The sequence below is a fragment of the Nematolebias whitei genome, chromosome 14 (genome assembly GCF_014905685.2).
Source record: "Nematolebias whitei isolate Nwh7 chromosome 14, NemWhi1, whole genome shotgun sequence".
Classification (NCBI taxonomy): domain Eukaryota; kingdom Metazoa; phylum Chordata; class Actinopteri; order Cyprinodontiformes; family Rivulidae; genus Nematolebias; species Nematolebias whitei.
This window is the reverse complement of record NC_056511.1, coordinates 19,797,287-19,818,434: the sequence shown is the minus strand read 5'-3', so window position 1 is coordinate 19,818,434 and position 21,148 is coordinate 19,797,287. Positions and strand designations below refer to the sequence as shown.

The window sequence follows — 21,148 nt, the reverse complement described above, 5'->3', positions numbered from 1 at the left end:
CAATATGACAGCCTGGATTCAGGTGCAGTCATACATGAGCAGCGTGAACAGGATGGGGCTCAGCATACAGCCCTGAGGGGAGAGCTGAACTACTGATTGAAAATGAGACAAACTCTCTGGGTTGGAAACATGCTGATTTTGACTACAAAGAATTGAATTATGACTTTTTTTTTTAGTTAAACTATTATGTAAACTGGATTTCCATAAACATTACCGGATAAAACGAGAGACTGGACATTTTCAAACAGCAGCAAACATCTGGTAAAAGTTTCTTGAAGGGCTCAAATTGACAAAACATCCTTATCTTTGGCGCTCTCCTGCGCTTTATTCTGAAACTGAAGCGTGTCGTTTCTGGCCCGCCTTCACGCATGATTGACAGTCACTCTTAGCGAATCACAGCAAGTTTAATCTTCTTTAGTCCAATCATCTTTCAGCAGGGGCGGGACCCGAGCGTTCATAAGCTTGTGTAAGACGGCAGTTGTCAACACAACATGTCTGATTGTCAAAAAAGGACAACACAAGGGAAACGACTATTTAAAAAGGTACTTGTTGTACTTTGTTGTCTTGCGAACATTTTACAAGTAAAGTAAATTCGGTGCTTCTTTGTTTTTGTAGGTTTTCTAATGATGCTAACCTGACACTTCTCATCCTGATGCTAACCTATACCGGCATCATGCGATTATTTAATAACTGCTAAGTCATATTTCCATCAGATGTTTGATTTGAGATACATAACTTTTACTAAATGGCTTTTATAATGTCAATGTACAGTGCTTTAAATTGATCGGCTCTTTGTGATTACCAAAACAACTGAACAAATTTTAACTTTAACATAGATCCAGTTCAGTGAAAACCAACTAAAACCATATGTCCTGTGCTTTTGCAGTTTTAAGCCAGATGTGTCAGCATTATCTGTTTGTCATCTTATACAGTAACAAACAACAACAACAAAAGCTGTTTGCTGGTTCATTGTGTTACAGAAGTCACATGTGTTAAAAATCTGTCTTATATTTGCTCAGGCTTGTTCACTGAAAGACACTGATCGGTGCTGGTTTTCGTCTCTAAGAATATTTCTCTTTCCTCGTAGGGATTTCTTTCATGCAGTCAACATGAAGCGCCTGTACCTCGTGGAGCCCGTTGTGGCCCTGTACGCGTTCAGCTGTTTTCTCATCTACCCTCTCGTCCAGCAGTATGTTTACAGACGGTTTTGGGTGCAGCTGACGCACACCAGCTACCCCATCTCTGACAACACCTCCAGATGTGCAGCAAGCAACAGCAGCAACCACACAAACCTGCATGAGGTTTGTTATTAACCGCTAGATAAGGATGAATGTTTTATGTGATCGAGTATAGATTTTGATCAAAATAAGCTTATAATTGTGTTTAGGAGGCAAAACACTGAAAGTAAAGCTCTTAAAAAACTTAATGTAAAGATATAGTCTATATCTTGTCACAGCATACATTATCTATAACCCTTTAAAATCATTTTATAACTCAAAAATTTTTAGGCGTTATCTTTTAATCATTCAGATGACATAACATCTCTTATGAATTCTGTTGTACAAAAAGCATACAAAGAACATATATATATATTTTTTTAATTAAGCAACAGAGTTTTGTTCAAGTTTATATAAAGTAACTAAAGGAGGAAGTGAAAAGCACTCATGTTAGTTCTCTGTTTTTAACTGGACACCTGCACAAAAGAAAACTTCTTTTTATTGTTACACTTCTCAAGAAAACCTCACATGAAACATTTTGTAACCGCTCGTTCATTACATGTAGTGTGTTACTCTCACTTGTTGAGAGTTATTTTTCTGATCCTAACAACCTCTCAGACCTGTGTATGATCCTTAAACTTATCCACCCTCTCCCCGTCTGCCTTTTTTCAGGAGGTCCAGAAGCAGGCGTCTCTTTTCTCTCTTTACTCAGAGATCCTCTCCACAGTCCCATCCCTGATCGTTACTCTCATGCTGGTGGCCTACAGCGACCGGGCAGGACGCAAGATCACCATCGTTATGCCTTTGATTGGCACGCTCATCTACACCACTGCCTTCTTGGCTGTGTCCTTCTTTGAGCTGAACGTCTACTTGTTGATCGGCTCCACGCTTCTCAGCTCTCTTTTCGGCGGCTTGGGCACGTTTCTCGGAGGCTGTTTCGCCTACATAGCTGACTTGTGCAAGGACGATCGTCAGAAGACGCTACGCATGGCAGGGGTGGACATGATGATCGGCCTCTTGTCCGGGGTGGCGTCCATATCCACGGGTTATTTCCTGAGAGCTGCAGGCTTTAACTGGCCGTTCCTAACTTCTGCACTCATTCAGTGTCTGATCTTGTTCTACGCCGTTTTTATCTTAGAGGAAACCGTGACGAAGGCTCCCGTTGATCCAAACGGGTCTCCCCGGCTCGCTGCCATAAAACAAATATTCTCCTCGATCTACCGGATCTTTGCGGGGAAAAGCTTTAAAACCGTTTTAGCCCTGCTGATGACCATCTTCACCAGCTTCTCCTTCACTTATATCGGAGGCATCTCCATGATGACGCTGTATGAGCTCAACGAGCCACTTTGCTGGTCTGAGATTCTGATCGGATACGGCTCGGCGCTGTCCACCACGGTGTTCGTGGTCAGTTTCCTCGGAGTGTCGGTGCTTACATACTGCGGCGTTCCACAGCTGATCATTGTCCTGCTGGGGATCCTGTCGGTCATGTCGGGCATGATCCTCGTGGCGTTCGCTAAGACCACAGTACTGATGTTTATAGGTGAGGAACAAAGTATCCACAACAGCTCCTGCTCTGCTCAGTTTGAATACAGAACCACAATTTTTATTTAGAGTAAAAAAAAAAAAAACATGTACAGCAGAGTTTATTTGAAGTTGATGATTGGCTTTTGATTTGCTTTAAGTTCAAGTTTAAGTCAACTTTATTGTTGTTACCATCACATGTGTTACATGAGGTGGAACACACAGTACAGAGGGTCCCAGTTACACCCAACAATAGCAAATTATAAATTATAAAAATAAACCATAAATAAGAATCTAAGATATAAACTAAGATATACACTAAACAAACACCAAATGGTATGCTAAAAGATCTACGTTAGATATACGCTAAACACTAATAATGTAAAACAATACAGCGTAACAACAGCAGCCCGAACATGAGTCTGTAGTGAGCAGATGGGTACAAATGAATACAGCAGCATGAGATAATCAGCAACATGGATAATCAGCAGCATGGATAATCATTACATTACAGTTTGACTTAGCTGCCATCCATCCATCCATCCATCCATCCATCCATCCATCCATCACGGCCAGAGCTGCTAGCTTTCCAGCGTTCCTCCGCTTGCACCAGCTGAGTAAAGCGAGCGTGCAAGAGAGGACTCGCTGTTGCATTTCTTAGAAATTTAAAGCGTCAGTCAAAAATTGTATTATGAATGTAGAAAAAAAACAATATATAAGTCACTTCTGTGTATAAGTCGCAGGACTGACAAATCTATGCAAAAAAACTTCGACTTAAACGCCGGAAAGTACGGCAGACCCATTCAGTGATATTGCGCTTTATAATCCGGTGCGCCGTATGGTGCGAAAAATACGGTTCTTATAAATTCTTATCTCTGTCTTTTTTTTTTTTTTTTTTCTAGGAACCTATTACAAAAATGTGCTCAATATTGTTAAACATCACGTTTATTAAATTACTATTTATCACATGAAGTCTGCTCTTGGACAGTGTATAGTTTCAGGATTCTGTGTTTTGCAGTGAGGATACCGATGCTTCTGTGCATCATGCCTTTTGCTGTTCTGCGCTCCATGATGTCCAGGATCGTCTCCAAGTCCGAGCAGGGTGAGAGTGGCTTTTAGTGCTCTCCGTGAACCGTACAACCGTCTCTGTTTGTAGAGTCAGAGTCCAGTGAAGCGGAGTAAAAGCTTCAGTTTGCATTTGAAAAGAAAACACTCCAAGTTTCTGTTTGGTTTAGCCAAAAGTATCATGTACAGGCCACTTCCTAAGCACTTTCTGATTCTTTTTTTATTTGCAGGAGCCCTGTTTGCTTATCTGTCCTTTCTAGAGAACTTCACAAACAACGTGTCAAATGCAGTCTTCAACAGTATCTATTTCGCCACAGTGGCCTGGTACCCCGGCTTTGTCTTCATGTTGTCTGCAGGACTCTGTGTCATTCCTTTATCTGCTCTTGTGTAAGTTAATTTGTTTTTTATTATATTGAGCATGAAATAGAAACTCTGCTGGAGGTCCTTCGTTATTCTTGTCCACGTAGTTTAAAGCATGTTGCAAACAGCAATCATTTTCAAACTACATTTAGCCCAAACAGTCAAATAATGGCCTAGCTGTTACATTTTTGTGAAAAGGATTTTGCTCGTGATGTGTTTGATTAGTGTTGTTTGTTCAGTCTGCAATAAGAGCCACAAAAGGTTCTGATAGGATATGGGTTCATAGCTGCATTCTTTAAAAGGGGTTGGATTATAAGTTATTTATTATTTTGCTTGGTCATTGATCATCGGTCTTGCTGTGTAAAAGAGAAATGTTTTCTTGACTTCAGCCCTCAAAAAAGAGGAAGACACAGTTCCTTTTTTTTTTTTTTTTTAATGTCTTATTTCCCAAGTAATAAACCCCATTTCTATAAAGGCTCCCTCTGAAAAAAACTTGTATCTGTAACTTCTTTATCCCGTTGGACAGTAAAGGCAATAAAATAATGAAGAGTTCAACTTGATTGTGCTGTTTAGAAAACTCAAAGCTACAATTTCTTGCCTGTTTAAATCAAAAATTGTCAATATTCCTAGAAATTAATTTAGTAAATTATATCTGTGGCTTATATATTTTTTTATTTAACATTAATGCTTTGTCAAATCCTGTGTTGCTGACGGAGTTCTTACATGACTTTTGCTCCACTGAGGAGACCACGTTGTTCTGCTGAGTCAGCCTGGGAGGTGAAGTGTGAAACCTGAACCTCCTGAAACGAGTCCTTGCCTCCATCACACAGCAGTTTAGTTAGAGGACAACAAAAGCCCCGCAACATTTTAATCCGGCTGTTTTACTTGCCAATTGTTCATGCCGATTACCAAAACATTCAAATTTTGATCACTTTAAAATAGTCAACGTGCTCTTAGATGTTAATAATATATATATATTTTTGAAGCGGGGTTCTGTGGAAAGTTCATGAACAGTTAATATCTTACCTGTTCCAGATATCTCATAATGCTCTCAGTTCTGATCAGATTGGAGCTAAGATTAAAGTGGGATTACTGCCATCCTAAAACAGCTCCATTCTCAAAAATGTTCTGACTGTTCATGCGAGCCCTACATTTTGAACCTTCTTTTCATTTTAGTGGAATATTATGGTTCTTTGCAACCACAAATACCAGCAGCAGCCAGCTATAACAGTTTCACTGCAGCCAGCACTTAACCAGGATTATATTAATATTTCTGCTGGAATTATGTAATATGAAACTGATGGCAGTAAAGATTTAGAAAATATTAGTATACTAAGACTAATATTAGGTGAATTGCTTTGATTTGAGGACGAGATATTATAAGACATCAACGTATTGCTCTTGATTCCAGTTAAACAAGTTGTTAGCTCATCAATCTAGTCCAAATTGACTGTATTATTTGTTCAAAGAGTTATTTACATTAGCTAAGATATGGTTTTTGGACTTTCCACAGAAACGTTCTGCAAATGATATGAACTAATATAACTCGAGAGCTTTAACTGTTGAGTCATGCTGTTTGTGCAATAATGCAGAAAGACTACACAACACTGCTAATGTCCTCACCAGTCACTTTATTAAGTACACAATGGTTTGTTAGCACAGCGAGTCAGACAATCACATGGCAGCACCCCGATGCCTTTAAGCACGGGGACGGAGTGAAGACAACTTTCTGAAGTTCGAAGCATGCGTCAGAAGATGGGGGGAAGAAAGAGGATTTGAATGTGGTGTTGGTGCCAGACTGGCTGGTCCGATTATGTCAGAAATTGATCTTCTGGGATTTGTACTCACAACCACTCTAGAGTTCAATTGTCCAGAAAAGAGAAAATATTCAGTGAGCTGCATTTGTGGGGATACATTTGGGATGTCTGTGGCTGAGTGTTATAGAGAGGTCACCCTCCAATAAGAGTTGGGGGTTCGATTCCAGCAGCAGTCACATGTTGAAGTGTCCCTGGGCAAGACACTGAACCCCTCATTGCCTCCTATGTGTGTCCCATCAGTGTATGAATGTGATCTAAACTACTGATTAGTCTGTACAGATTCAGATTAGCTTTGTAGAGATGTAGTAGAGTGTATGTGTGTGTGGAGGTAAATGAGGTCACAGGTTGTGTTGTAAAGAGCTTTCCTGGTTGGAAACCTCATAAAGTGACAGCTGAGTTTATTTCCCTCATTTTACTGGAATTAGGAACTTGTTTTTTTGTGTTTTTATTGATAAAACCTCCTGGATGAAAACATGTTCAACCACAGAATTGAAGTCCAGTTGTTTAGTTTTTATTTATTTATTTTTTTTAATTTTGCTTATTCCTTTTTCTTTCTTTTTTTTAAATTTCAGGGCTGTTGCGCTGATCGGAGTGGATGTTTCCAGCGTCGTGGAAAGGCCAGAACCTTTTGACCCAGAACACGAGATTCTGATTGAGGACGAGAATGAAAACAGTGCTCTTATTAGCTGAAGAATAATGGACTACAAATACCAGCACCTTGTTCATTTTTCGACTTTTTAAGATTCTGTGACTTTTTTGTTTTCAGCTTTGTGACCAAAGTTCTCAATTTATTTTCAATACATATATTTTTATAACTGTGTTGTTTTGAGCAAAGTGGTTTTAATATAAAGATGCTTTATTGCAGGAACATTGTTGGACAATTATGCAGTTTGCATTCCTCAAAATACCTTTTATTGTTAACTTAAGACAAGAATCTTAGTAAAGACAAAATGTTACATAAAGGGAAGTTTGGTCTTTATCAGGGAAATATGTGTGGATTTATTGAACACTGAACCCTGCAGCACTGAACTGTGCCAGTGTTTTGTTAGTTTTTAACTTTTTCTCTATGCTTTTTTAAATCTTGTTGTCATGCATTCAGAATCTTTTCTTTTTGAAGATTGTTACATCTTTCACGAATTTCACTATTTATGTTTTGCTGCTTTGGCCTCAACTCAATCGCTCCACAAATATTTAGCACTCAAATGTTAGGAGTTGGGACAACTGCAGTGTTTGGGGTGAGGAAATCTTGTTAAATTATTTATAACAGAAAAGGGTTTAAATATTTTATTTTATTTTTGTATAATCTGAATATTCATTCAAAAACATTTGTGTGAAAAATCACTTTTTGATCAGTCTATGTTCGAATATGAGAAAAATATATATTTAAAAAACGTCTTTATTCACAATTCTACGGTACAATTCACTTACAATGTTTATGTTTGGAAGAGAAGATTGTATTTTGTTACATCATTGTTACAGTAAATTTAGCCTGTTTGTATACAATCAATTTCCTCAGTCTACATTTTAACAGACCAGAGATTTATGGGGTGTCAAAAGTTAAAATGAACAAATAAATTATGTTTGCAGAAAATCAAGTATTTTTGCTTGGAGGCTCTTATTTATGGAAAACAGATACAACAGTTAGCATCTCTGCATCCATCCATTTATTTATGCAAATCTTCTGGATATGACAGCAAAGATTAATCGATAACAAAATGTCAGTAATTTATTTGAATAATAAAAATAAGAAGCAGGTTTAAAAAAAAATCTAATGGATGGGTGTCACTTTTCAATTTGGCACAGAACTGCATGGTTGTTAACAGAAAGCCAATCAAATTCACAGGCAAAATTACTTTAGTCCAGTTTACTTTAGCCAATAGAATATACTTTTTTTTTTCCATCTGTGTGAAACTAAATGACATGCATGGTTTTTACCTACTGCAGTTGACTGTGGGTAAATGTGAGTGCATGCAATTTAAGCAATAAACTAGAACACATAGCTCCCTCAAATGATAGGGGTAGATGGTTTACAGACCGTGGCCATCTTGGATTTTGACGTAGCAATTCAAACTTCAACAGTGACCTTTCTATGCATAGATGCAGCTGCACACCAAAATGAAAGTCAGAACATTGCTTATTTTTAAAGTTATCCAGCTCACAAGGTTTACATATCAACACACATAGCCATCTTGGATTTTGACATGGCAACCCAATTTTTGAAAGAAACCTTTCTTACACCTACAGTAAGTGCAGCCATGTTTTGAGCTTGATAACTTGAAAAATAAGTGTTACTAACTTCCATTTTAGCGTGTGGCTACATGTAGGTAGAAGAAAGATTCTTTGTAAAAACTGGGTTGCCATGTCAAAATCCAAGATGGCTGCTGCCATTAATGTATGTATAGTAACTTTGTGAGCTGATAACTTGAAAAATATGCAACGTGCTGACTTCCATTTTAGTATGTTTCTGTATAAGAAAGGTCACCATCAACAATTGGGTTGCCATATTAAAATCCAATGATCCTATGGTGGCCAGGTCACCATTGGCCACCCCCTAGCTCTGCCAGTAGTGGAGAAACTTGCTCCAAGAAAAAAATAAAAAGGGTGGGGGTGGGGGGACCACAAAATGTAATTCCTACCCACTTGAATATCATTAAGGTTTACTTGTTGCATTTCCTGTTCAATTCCAGACCAGAAAAAACACTCATATCAGAAACTACAAACATTCACTATTGAAATCTCTCATTTACAGGGGACATTGGTATACTGCTTGTTTCAGATGGCAAAGTCTTCTAAACCAGCAAAAAAAAAAAGAAAAAAAAAAAGCTTTAATGCATTTGAGAATAACTGCCCATTTTAGGGAGTCAAATTAGTTTTGTTTTTTTAATTACCTTGTCTAGAAGATTTTATCAACAAATGCATTTGCGCTGTTTGAAGAAGTGAGTAACTTGATGTTTGTTACCATCCACGTTTGTGCATAATCCATCCAAGAAGCACCTCATTTAGACTCACATAGGAAGTACTCTTACACAGACTATGCCTAAAGTACTGGATGTCCAGGATGTACCCAGTCTTTTACCCATGACTGCTGAGAGGAGTCCTAACAGATACAGAAAATAGATGAATCATTTTTTTATTCATGAATTCTGAGAAACTGCACCCAGTGGTGGAAAAAATCCTACTTTGGTGGGAATCGTGAGTTACATTAGACCAGTAACCTGAAAGTTTTAAAGATTGACTCCTGCTGGGTCACACATTTTAGTGTTGGTGTTATTTATAAACTCGCCACTAGGTGTCAGTGTTCGCTCATGCTCACGGTACAGACACATTTAACCTTTTTTTTTTTTTTATCTACCTGGATGATTGAGCTTGCCTTTTTTTTACAGACACATTTTCCATTCATCCAATATCTTTTACCTGCTTCTTTCTTTCATCCAGCAGTGACTGTGCGGGGGTGTGGGGGGTGGCCTACTCCTGCAAAACCATGAATGAGATTTGTGTGTGTGTGCATTTGTTTTTCGAATTAAAAATGTGATTTAAAAACATCTTGCAAGTTTTACTGTTGATAAATGAGCTCTCCTGGCATTAAAACTATCCATCCAATTACACAGCTGCTTGCTTTCTGCTCAGCTTGGCTTATGTGGAAACAAAGTGGTGCAGTGCAACCACAGTAGATTAATAATGTGGTGAAGATGCAATATAACCACTTTACATTAGGCTGCGCTAAATATTCCACTTTAAATCAGATTACAAGTACACATAATGTACAACAAAACATCAGTCATCAGCTCAGTTTTGAACTGGACCTGCTTTTCATGAGAGGCAAACCTGTTGAGAGAAGCGACTTCAGCTGGAGTATGAGATTATCTTTCTAAGGATGCCAGCAGATTGTGTTGAATCTTCACTTCGTCACAGTTTCCCATCCTGAGCAAGCACAAAGGCAACGGAAAGGAAAAAGTCCTTTTTAACAGGAAGAAACCTCCAGCAGAACCAGGCTCAGGACAAGCGACCATCTGCTTTGACCAGTTGGGCTGAGAGGAACAGGAAGGAGAAACAGACACAGAATGGCAGGTCCAGGTGTATTTTCTATTGGAGGAAAGACAAAAACACAAGTTAGGAATAGAAATGATTACAAATGCAAACAGATAGAATAGAGCAAGTAAAGACAGCAGCAGAGTGAGGACATGAGATCAATTTGTCCTCCAGCAGGCTAAGCCTATAGCAGCATAACTAAGGGATAGCTCAGGAAACCCAAGCCAACCCTAACTAAAGGATTTATAAAAACAGAAAAGAAAAAGAAAAGACTTACTGTGTCAGCCTCACAGACAGAAACTGGAACTTGGTTCCACAAGAGAGGAGCCTGATAACCGAAAGATCTTCCTCCCATTCTGCTTTTGGAAACTCTAGGAACCACAAGTAAACCTGCAGTCTGAGAGTGAAGTGATCTGTTAGGAAATATGGAACAATAAGATCTGTAATATACGATGGAGCTAGGTTGTTGAGGGCTTTGTAGGTTAGAAGTAAGATTTTGAGTTCACTTCTGAATTTGACAGGGAGCCAGTGGAGAGAAGCTAAAACTGGAGAGACAGGATCTCTCCTACTAACTCTCATTAAAACTCTGGCAACAGCAGTGAAACACACTCAGAGTGTGTTGGAGGTTAATCAGTCTCAGGTATCACTGCATCAAATTTTAGTTCAGTATTTCTAAAATCAACTGAGTTATAGTCATTTTTATGTTTGTTAAGACAAATTAGGTGTGGCATCCATCTTGAATTGAACCGATTCAAAAATCCATCAGGTGTAACTATATACCAAGCAATAGATTTGTGTAATTTTCATTAAAATGTGTCCAGTGGTTTATACGATTGTTAAACAAACTGGGTTGTCTCCAGCAGTTAATGCCAAAGTCTTTTGCACATTTCTAAGTGCTGTAGATAAATCCCGGGCACTGCCACACCAAAATTTAGCTTAAAATCTGTAGAACTGACTGACATAGCCTTTTTTTCTATTTTGTAAGGTCATTTAGTTCTGACGTTTATCTTAAATTGGAGTGACAACAAAAATGAATCAGTTGTATCCGTTGATTACTTCCTGAAACTTTCTTTAAAATCCATCCAGGTGTTCAAGAGATATGTTGCTAACAGACAGACAATTAGCGAGTAATTGAAACATTACTTGTGAAAGTTGAATAAAACATATCTCTGAAGGCTATGTGCAGTTTGAACCAGCTCAATTCATGCAAACTCCAAAAACATCTGATTGCAATGTGTAATTATGACTTTGATTTTCATCTTCCAGTCTTAGGTCTGCGACAACAGACTGACACAAACCTGAATTAAGCTCATCCCTGGAAGTCATATGGATCTTATATGAGGCTTGGTTCTAACTGTGGTTTCTAGTTAAATCAGAGATTTATGTGGTGAGCAGTGATGATAGTTTGTAGGGGTTTTCCCAGGGGTAAGGACCTTTGTGGGGGGACACAGTTGGGGTGGCTCATGTGTGTCTGGTGCACAACTGGGTCAAAGAGGATTAAAGAGGAGCTTGAAAAAATATGGTTTCTACAGGAGGCAGGGGGATTGAGGATCTTTGGTTTTTGGTTTCCAAACACAGCTGAATCAGCAGTATAATCATCCGCACCACATCACATCACATCACCATTAAATAGCCCATTCTCTTCTGATGATCGAGATAGATTCAAACAGGCCTCTCTTTATCTTAACTCTCTCCCTGGGAGGATTTATTTATATAAAGAAAATCAGTTTGAGGTCATTTGTGTGGCTAAAGTGACGATGAGCAAAAAACAAGATTCCAGATCTCAAAAGATTTAGACATCCAAGGATGATTTACTAACACCAGGATCAAATACCAGTTTTCATTATACTTCATGTAATTAACACATGTGGCGATGAAGTGTTTTGAAAGTCTAACCTCATAGCACATTTAGTTGAGCAACTCTCCTGTGATGCATCAACATCAAAATGCATATCCCAACAGATCCACTGAGGTTTCTGTCACGTTGCTTCACACAACGCTCACTCATCTGCAAGAACCAAAGCAGAAGTTGAGAACCAAGTTGCCCGACATTGTTATTTGCACACGGGTACTGCACCTTCTAACAAACAGGCATAAAAAAAGAGAGAGGCTCGGCACTCCTTTATTCTCATCCATCTCAATCAGCACGAGCTACACGCAAGAGTTTGTTTGAGTCTCTTCCTCTATACCTTGCACACTTCTGACTGCGTGACCTCTAAAAACAGCACTGCGATTATTAAGTTTGCAGAAGAGTCAGCAGTCATCTGACTAATCAAGAACAATGAGGAAACAGCACGTAGAGAGGATGTGACCAACGTCAACGAATAGCCAGCTGATAACAACTTGGAACTAAACAAAAGGAAAACCAAAAAGACAGTTTTGGACTTACAGAGGAACAAATGGTTACTGGTTTCACCACTCACAGTCAATGGTGAACGAGTTAAACAAGTTTTTTTTTCTTCCAATACCTAGGGGTCCACATCTTTGAAGATGCAACATGGAATGTATACTTTGTGACAAAAAAGGCACAAAAAGAGACTTTCTAGGAGCTTTAAATATATATAGCCTATAATTGGTGCCCTTTTATTGGTGTGTCCTAGAACGTGCACTCACATATGTAATCACAGCTTGGTAGGGGAACTGCTCATCTGAGAACAACAACAAAATTACTCCAGAGTATTAATCAGACAGATGAGAAAATCACCATCACCCAACTTTTTTTTCCTCTCTGTCCTCCGGTGAAGACAGACGTGTTTCCCGGCGCTCAGTACCCCCGCTTCCCTGCTGCACTCTTTCGTCCTGTGAACCCTTAAAAATACTCTTTTTTTTCCTGCATACCTCCTAATTCGAAGGATCAGCTGGTCTCTCAACAAAATTGATCAACTTCTCCCGACAGGAGTCAGGGTAAGGAGGACCCGCTTACCTCGACGGAAACAAATTGGATTCATGATGACAACTGGTTTTTTGCTATTTGGGTTGGTGAATGAACCAATGAATGAATGAAGGCTGGCTGCTTATCATCACAGTCCCTGTGACCCACATCTTTAACCTGTCCATAAGCCAAAACTCCATCCCAGACACTTGGAAAACAGCCTTTGTTCTTCCTTTGCTGAAGGGAGGTGACCCCACCTCACTGAACAACTATCGACCAATCTCTAAACTCTGCATTTTAGCCAAGGTTCTAGAAAAACTGATAAACTCTCAAATCAAAAATTATCTGGACTCATTTAACATCTTACCTCACCTTCAATCTGGTTTCAGGAAACAACACAGCACAATGACTGCTTCACTGAAGGTTCTTAATGACATTGTTGAAGCACTGGATGCTAAGGATTATTGTGCTGCACTTTTCTTAGACCTGTCCAAAGCTTTTGACACTGTGGATCATAACATCTTGTGCCATAAACTCTCAGAAATCGGTTTCTCAGAACACACCATTGGTTGGTTCTCTAACTATCGCTCAGATCGGAGGCAATGTGTTCAACATAATGGTACTTCCTCCAGTTATTTAACAGTCAACAATGGTGTACCACAAGGCTCAGTCTTAGGACCCACCCTCTTTACAATCTACTGTACATAGGTAATGTAGGTAAAAACATCCCTGATACATCCATACATTTCTATGCTGATGACACAGTTGTTTATTGTCGAGCTAAAACTGTTGAAAAGGCTTTCCAGCTTTTGCAATCTGCATTTGACATCATCCAGTCTGATTTGTTCTGCCTCAAACTTGTCCTAAATGCTGACAAAACCAAAGGGATGCTTTTTTCAAACAGGAAGTCGGTCCCAGCAGTTCTTCCTCCGATATTATCCTCAAATGGTGTCCCAATTGAGTTTGTTGATTTTTATAAATATTTGGGTATCTTGGTCAACTTGCTTCTCTTTTAAGCTCCATGTGGAAATCCTAGTAAAGAAACTGAAAGTTAAACTGGGTTTCTTTTTCAGAAACAGATCCTGTCTAACCCTGAATGCTAGGAAACATCTTGTATCTGTGACCTTCCTTCCCTCTATAGACTTTGGTGATATTATTTACATGAATGCTCCTACAAGCACCCTGCAGATGTTGGATGCTGTCTATCATGATGCACTAAGATTCATAACTGGCTGTGATTATCGTACCCACCACTGCACCCTGTATTCACTGGTTAACTGGACATCATTAACTTCACGCAGACTCTCTCACTGGTAAATTTTCATTTTTAAACCACTTCTTGGTCTTCTGCCTTCATACATCTCCTCCTACATGTCTCTGCGTGAGTGCAGTTATGGCATGCGCTCTCAGGACATTATTACCTGCAGTGTTCCCTCACTATGTACTGAACTTGTCAAAAGGGCCTTGTCCTACACCGCTCCAGTTTCCTGGAATGTCTTGCAAAAAGATCTGAAGCTCTCGACCTTGACCTCTCTAAGTGGTTTTAAGAATCTGTTGGACTCCTGACAGGGACCAATGCAGACATGTTCCTGTTTTTAGTTTTCTACATTTGCCTTATAATCTAGCTGTTTTTGCTATTTTTGCCATCTTATTGTGGTCTGGTTCACAGATGGAATCTACACATATGTAACGAACAGTTTTACACGTCTGCAATGATGATATTGGCACATTTGCCTTTTTCTATAGATGTTAAAAGCCGAACGTATCTTTTGTTTTTGATGGGGTAAATCAAGAGCATGCAGTTTACAGCATAATTTCAAATACAAACGAACTGTTCTTCAGTGTGTATGAATGCATCACACATCACGTATATATTCTGTTTATTTTATCTGTGGGGCTGGTGTTCATCCCAGCTGATATTGTGCAACGGATGAGGTTACTGAGGTGGACTTGTCAGCAGCTCATCAGCAGACTACAGAGGGAAACTACATTGAAATACCTGGAAAATAAACCTACAGGGAAAACAGAAAGGCCCAAGCTGATGTTCGATCTGGGTGGAAACAATGCAACCCTGTGCCACATAGGCAATTCCAGAGTGGCGAGCCAAAGCCAGTGTCTCTTTAGTGTTGTCAATAAACCATCATCTGGTGGTCAGCCATCTTTTCATTTTTTCCTCCCTCCTTGTTTTCATTGCAGGCGGTGCTACTGTGCTGGTTTTGTTCCATTGGCAGACCTGCTATTAGCTGAAGATGGTTTGAGTTGATTGCTCTGATCCACGTGCACGTTCTGTCTGTTTGTAGATTTGGTATTCGCTTAGAGCTGGATGTTTGAACTTTGTACAAAACCCATAATTACTGCAATTTTCTGCTTTACTTGTTCAGCAAACCATCTTATATAGGTTGAACAATCTTTACACTTTTTAAAAAATCTTTCAGCTTCTCATGCATGCTGTTGAATGACTCCTTGATTTATCTTTTCATATTGCTGAAATAATCCCATTTTCCTTCCCCTTTCCTGTTCCATCTGAATCCCGAGGCTTCATGTGGTTGCCACTCCTTCCACAGATGTCTGTTCCCTGTCTTTATTGCCAATAATGTTGGCTTCCTGTATCCCTGCTGCTGGTGCTCACAGCTCCATCCTCCTTATTTTTCTTTGTGCTGCTTTATTTAAGAGGAACAACTGGCTTCTTGGAACATTTCAAATATAGATCACCAACCACTAGTTTTGGCACACACCCAACCCACAGACTTGTCCTGTCTCATTTTCTTTTGACATTTCCAGCCGTCCCATTGAGCATAACTCACATTCAAGAAGTTTGCTTTAAGTCAGGTCAAGGCTCTTCTCTACACACACATTTGGCTACTTGGAAAAACAGCTAAATATTTTTTATATTCAAACTTGCTTGTCCTTAAGTTCTTTTAATTTTTGTTGTAATTGTTTTTATATTCAGCTATTTTTAATCATTTTTTTTTACTGTAATTACACAATACTTTAAGTGCTTTTGTTAATCACTTGGTGATTTATACATGTGAAATGTGCCATATACAGTTAACAAAAGACTAAACAAAAGGATTATGTAGCTCTGAACTTTAAATAAACACCAAAAGTCTGTATTCCTGTACTTAAAAGTTATTTTAAAATTTCTGTCAGTCGTGTTTGTTTCCGTCTTTAATTACAAAGTTGGCTTTAGAGTCAAGTTGTCTTAAAAGTTAAGGGAAAAAGTTTTATTTTCTAATAAATATACCACCCCCCACCCATAAATAAACAAATACATAAATAAGTAAGTAAATCTATCACACTCAAACACCTCTGAATGATCCAAGTCCTTGTGTGTCATGGGTTGTAACCAACTTTACTGTTTTCTGATTGTTACATTCCTAAATCTAAAAGAAAACCTTAAACCAGGGGTGTAAAAACTTTTTTCACATGTGGGCCAAAACGATCCAGATGAAAGGACTCGTGGGCAACAAAAAATATGAATTTAACTCTCAAGTGAGCAATATTTTGGAAAAAGGACAAAAGTTTACTAATTTTAGTGGAGAAAGAGTTTTAAATTGTTGTAGATCTGAAAACATTAAAATACCCATAAACACTAAGCTTATATTTTTTTATTTAAAATGATTTGATTTATTTGATTTATTGGATCTAAGTTTGTTGTTTTCTTTTGTTTGGAAAGTTCATTTTAGTCTGTTCTGAGCAACAAAAACTAATTTGAGTAAATGACCTTTTCAAAGGGGGGCGATCAGTCTTTTGGACCATGGACGGCCCAAAAGGTTCTGAAAAATCATCCAGCTGTCAGCCCCTACACGAGATTCATAGAAGGTTTGATAAAGTTGATCAACTCGTATATAGATGATACCACGTTATATTCATTTAAAAATGTCCAGTTTCCCTCTTGATTATTTTATAAACCAATATTTAACCAAGTTTTATGAATCATTATCCTAAAGTCTCCTTTCTGGTAGAAACCAGTAAAGGTTTTTGGTGATTTGTACCATCCGTCCATTATCTTTTATTAATTTCTTCATCTTTGGGTGACGGGGATCACTGGTGCTCATGTCCAGGCGTCACTGTGCGAGGGGCAGGGTACACCCTGGACAGGTCGCAAGTCCATCACAGGGCCGGGTCAAGGGCTTTGTACCATGATGTGAAAATAAAAGATTATAGCCAATGGTTTGTATTTTGCTTAATATTTTGATAAGATAGTTTTTCATCCATTTTGCTGTTAAACCTAAACATTATACTGTATAAAACAGGATAGTATATACTGTATTGGTGTCATCTTGCTGAGACCACAGAGTTTGAAAGCTCCAAACATCATTTGGGCTGTCCTTACCACAGCCTTGTCTGGTGAACCATCAACGTTAAGAATGGTGGTAGGGCCCCCCACGTCTATAAAATTATGGAAAAAGAAAGGTCACTGTGCCAATCAATAAACTTCCTGGTTCTGCATCAGTGCACAAGAATAATCAGTCTGCTGCTGTGAACGGGGTAAGATATTATCCCCCAATAGCCAGGGAGGAACTAAGGAGGACTTGTCTGGGAATACATGGAGAGCATAACTTGCAAGAGGTTAGTCAGCATCACGAATCAATAACATTTCCCATTAATTCCCATTGTATTTATTTTTGCACACCTTTTTCTAGTTCTCAATAGATGAACCAAGTCAGTCTCTCATCTCACGTCTTATTTAATGTTTTTTTGTTTTAAAAAGGTATATCTTTGGGCAGATTAACACATATGTTAAAGTCTACATGTCTGATGTTAATTGCATTTGATTAGGGTTTCTTCTTAAAATGTGCATACAAACTGTCTCAAAGCTAACTCTCTAGTCAAATCAGAGCCTGTGCAGCTTAAACTCTGACATCACTGAAACCACAGAGCCAGTAAAGCCTCCATTTAATCACTGGACCACTGACTGTCAGTTACCCGACATGCACATGAAGTGGTGAGAGCAGAATAGTAGCTGTATTCTTCTGGTTTTGTCCAACCCATTCTTTGGTCCTTGTTTTTATTTGTGCTGTGAACCAAGATTTGCTGTCTTGTTAAAATGTTTTCTTTTTCTTTTAATGAAGTTATTGGTTTTCAAAAGCAACAAGTATTGAGACAAGTAGATTATGTATAATTATGAAATATGGTTTAAATTCATATATACAGAAGTCTTCCCCACTACGAAAGTTATCTCATGACCTTCCTCAACCCCATCCCATCTATCTAACAGTAGAAGCTGAAGGATCGGCAATTTCCTTATTGTTTTTAAGCCATGTTTGCTTAAACAGATGCAAAAACTTAATTTGTTATATTTGTAACTCAATACACTCCTGCAACTCAAAAGTAGAAGCATGTTAGCATAATTTCCCTGAGTGCTGTATCTAATATAAAAGCCATAAAACAACAATCTTTTGCGTGAACCCACTCTTTGTCATTGACCCTTTAAATTGTTATTTTGTTTTCATCCGTATAATTAAATCTAAATCCCCCTGATGCCAAACAGTGAAGTCAAATAATTCCTGCTCACCAAGTTTTAATTAGTGCAGTTATTTGAGAGGGCTGTGTTTTGTCAGTCCAGTTTTTGGCATGAACCAAACATGCGTGAGGAAGACCAAGTCACATCCGCAGCAGCAGGAAGTTGTTGTACAGTTAGGACACCCTCATCAGAACTTCCCTTTAAAGGAACAGATCCAGAATGGGATGGATACCAAAACAGGCAAAACAAACAGCGAAAGATCTGTGTTTAAATTTTGACCAATATTAACCCATTGAAGCTTGTTTAGGTTTAAAATGAATAAAATATTTGGCATGTACTGTTGGCCTTGAGTAACTTGATAAGACAATGGAAAGTTAACGTGACCAAGCTGCTTAGGAGAACTGCTAGAAAAGTTAGCTGAAGGTGAATGAAAACCACATATTTAGCTAATTCTGGTGTGACAGAGTCACCTATGGTCTTCACAGGTGAGCTATAGCGTAAATCTTTTGCAGCTAAAACAGTAACTTTCAAATTCAAAAATTTTAAACGTCAGAAGAAGATATTTTCAAGTCACATCTCAACAATCTCTCACACAATGATATGGCACCAGTGGCACCAGTGGCACCAGTGGCCCCTGCGACCTGAAGAGGAAAAAGTGGTTAAAATATAATGGATGGATGGCTGATTGAATCTCAACAAGCTTCATCTTATAAACAACTTGTACATACCAGTGAAATATTGGTGAAACAGGTTATTTGCCCATAAAGCTTCTATTGCTTAACTTAAGGCTTCTACAACTAATAAGTTTATTGCTACTGCACTATGTGGCTGTATCATGTATGTCATATTTCATGCCATACTGTCACATATGCCTATCATGTATGCCACTACCTTACCATCATAATTCAATTAATCTCAATGTTACTCACTACCTGTGCAATAACCTGTCACACAATCTGTGTAGTATTAGTTATGTGTAATATACTCTATATCATGTGCATTTAAGCTTATATTATATACCTGTGAAATACTTATTCATAAAAATTTATCCCACTTGCACCATTATGTCCTACCATGTTGTTCTTTACTATTTTTCTTTTGAACCTTGTAAATATTATATATCTTTTTCACTTTTTGGTATTTTATTTTGTACCCCATTCAGTTTAATTCAATTAAATTAAAAATACAATACTTTATTAATCCCAAAGGAAAATTAAATGTTGTTGTAACTCGTTATCCTCATTTCATTAAGAGATGTTATAGATACTTATGGCTGTAGGCAGGAAGGATCTCTTGTAAAGGCCCGTCCCACAGCGGATCTGAATAAACTGGCCACAGATGTGGTGCGATCCGTCCACCCAGACTCAGCTGGCCTCTCGGTTCCTCCGGCCAGCAGGACTGCCTGAATGACGGGCAGAACTCCTCCCAGAGTGATGGCCGCTTCTCCCAGCAGCCTGCCAAGCTCCTCGTCGCTGTGGACAACCGGCTGCAGGTGCCAGGGATGATCCTGTCCTTCTGCTGTCACAACCCACATTTCCTGCTAGTTCCAGGATCTCAGTGGTCAGGCACTCGAGCACAGCTGGCAAGGAGACGGGAATGCAGCCACGGCGCCTCCTTTTCAACTCATTCGAGATTTGGGACTGTAGCTGACATATTTCTTGAGCTTTTTAGGTGTTAATCAGCTGCTCCTGGTTGTACAAAAAAAAAAAAAAAACACCTTGTTGTCATGGTTACACATCATAACAAATGTCCAAAACTAAAAAAGTTTCAGTAAAAATCCTTCCAGCTGCACAACATCTGATACCAGAGGAAACAATCGTCCAAAAAAAAGTGATTTACATCCAGAAAAAAGAGGAATTAAAAGTTTCCAAAAGCAAAATCCCAGAATGAAAGTAACAGAGCTGCTTCAACATGCAGCCACCCCGAGCAGCGCAACTCTAGAATTATTGCGTGCTTTAGTATTTTCTTGTTTGTTCTTTATTCTTTTAGCGAGTCAAATTGGTTTTTCCTCATCCTGAACATTTCATTGTACTGTTGACCTTGTGTTAACCTGCATATGACAAATAAACAACATAACATAATATAACATATTGTATGTGAAACACCGGGGCGTCTCCAGAAAGTTTTCAATAGGGTGGTCAGACAGGGTCCACTGCTAAATTCAAGGTGGCACACCAAAACCTAAAGTCATACAATTTAGAAGTTTTATTGTGCCAATATTATTTACAAGATATTAGAAAAAATATTGCAATATAAGAGTTAGGCCTTCTTAGGTTTTTTTGTTTTAACTTTACCGTTGATATTATTATTATTATTATTATTATTATTATTATTATTATGGCCAGCACAGTGAATGTCCCACACTGAACTCTGGTCCTCGTCTCTGAACTTTAACTTAACTTCTTTTGGAGTTTACTTGTTCTTAGCAGAAGTCTGGACTCATCTTCTAATCTCTTGAACATCACTTTATTTACTGGAGTTAAGATGAAATGGACCCCAGAATAAAATGGTGAATTTATTGTCTGTGCAGTCTCAAAGGGATTCCTCCCTTCTTCCTCTTCCTCTCCAACAAGAAGTGAAAACGTGCAGCTGAAGTGGGTCTGCTGAAATGTGCTTGATGCTTTGCCTCGACTGTCATCTGTCCTGGGATGGAAATCTTCTGGAGTGAGTGAGACCTTGAGGCTGAGGCATCTGCACGGAAAGTTTCAGGACACTGAGTCCCATGGGCAGACCCCCCCCCCCCCCTGGGCCCCAACAATAGCTGCCTTAAGACCGGAGCCTTAAGACGATTTGCCTTAAG

At 38.7% G+C, this 21,148-nt stretch overlaps 2 protein-coding genes across 3 annotated transcripts in view; both read left to right on the top strand.

Annotated features, from left to right (window-relative positions):
* smad9 (SMAD family member 9) overlaps positions 1–21,148 on the top strand; it is a 937,424-nt gene that overhangs the window by 173,105 nt on the left and 743,171 nt on the right. The window lies entirely within an intron of this gene.
* slc46a3 (solute carrier family 46 member 3) lies at positions 443–6,692 on the top strand. The gene is made up of 6 exons (XM_037687967.1): positions 443–542; positions 1,088–1,301; positions 1,890–2,757; positions 3,757–3,840; positions 4,034–4,190; positions 6,553–6,692. Exons 2-6 carry the CDS (start codon positions 1,110–1,112, stop codon positions 6,668–6,670), a joined length of 1,419 nt encoding a protein of 472 aa, XP_037543895.1. The 5' UTR covers positions 443–542; positions 1,088–1,109; the 3' UTR covers positions 6,671–6,692.

Bases quoted from the DNA above. Each gene is read 5' to 3' on its own strand.
- slc46a3 (XM_037687967.1), top strand. From the start codon at position 1,110: ATGAAGCGCCTGTACCTCGTGGAGCCCGTTGTGGCCCTGTACGCGTTC. The intron at 1,302-1,889 runs GTTTGTTATTAA...GCCTTTTTTCAG, and splicing joins ACCACACAAACCTGCATGAG to GAGGTCCAGAAGCAGGCGTC. The intron at 4,191-6,552 runs GTAAGTTAATTT...TTTAAATTTCAG, and splicing joins ATTCCTTTATCTGCTCTTGT to GGCTGTTGCGCTGATCGGAG.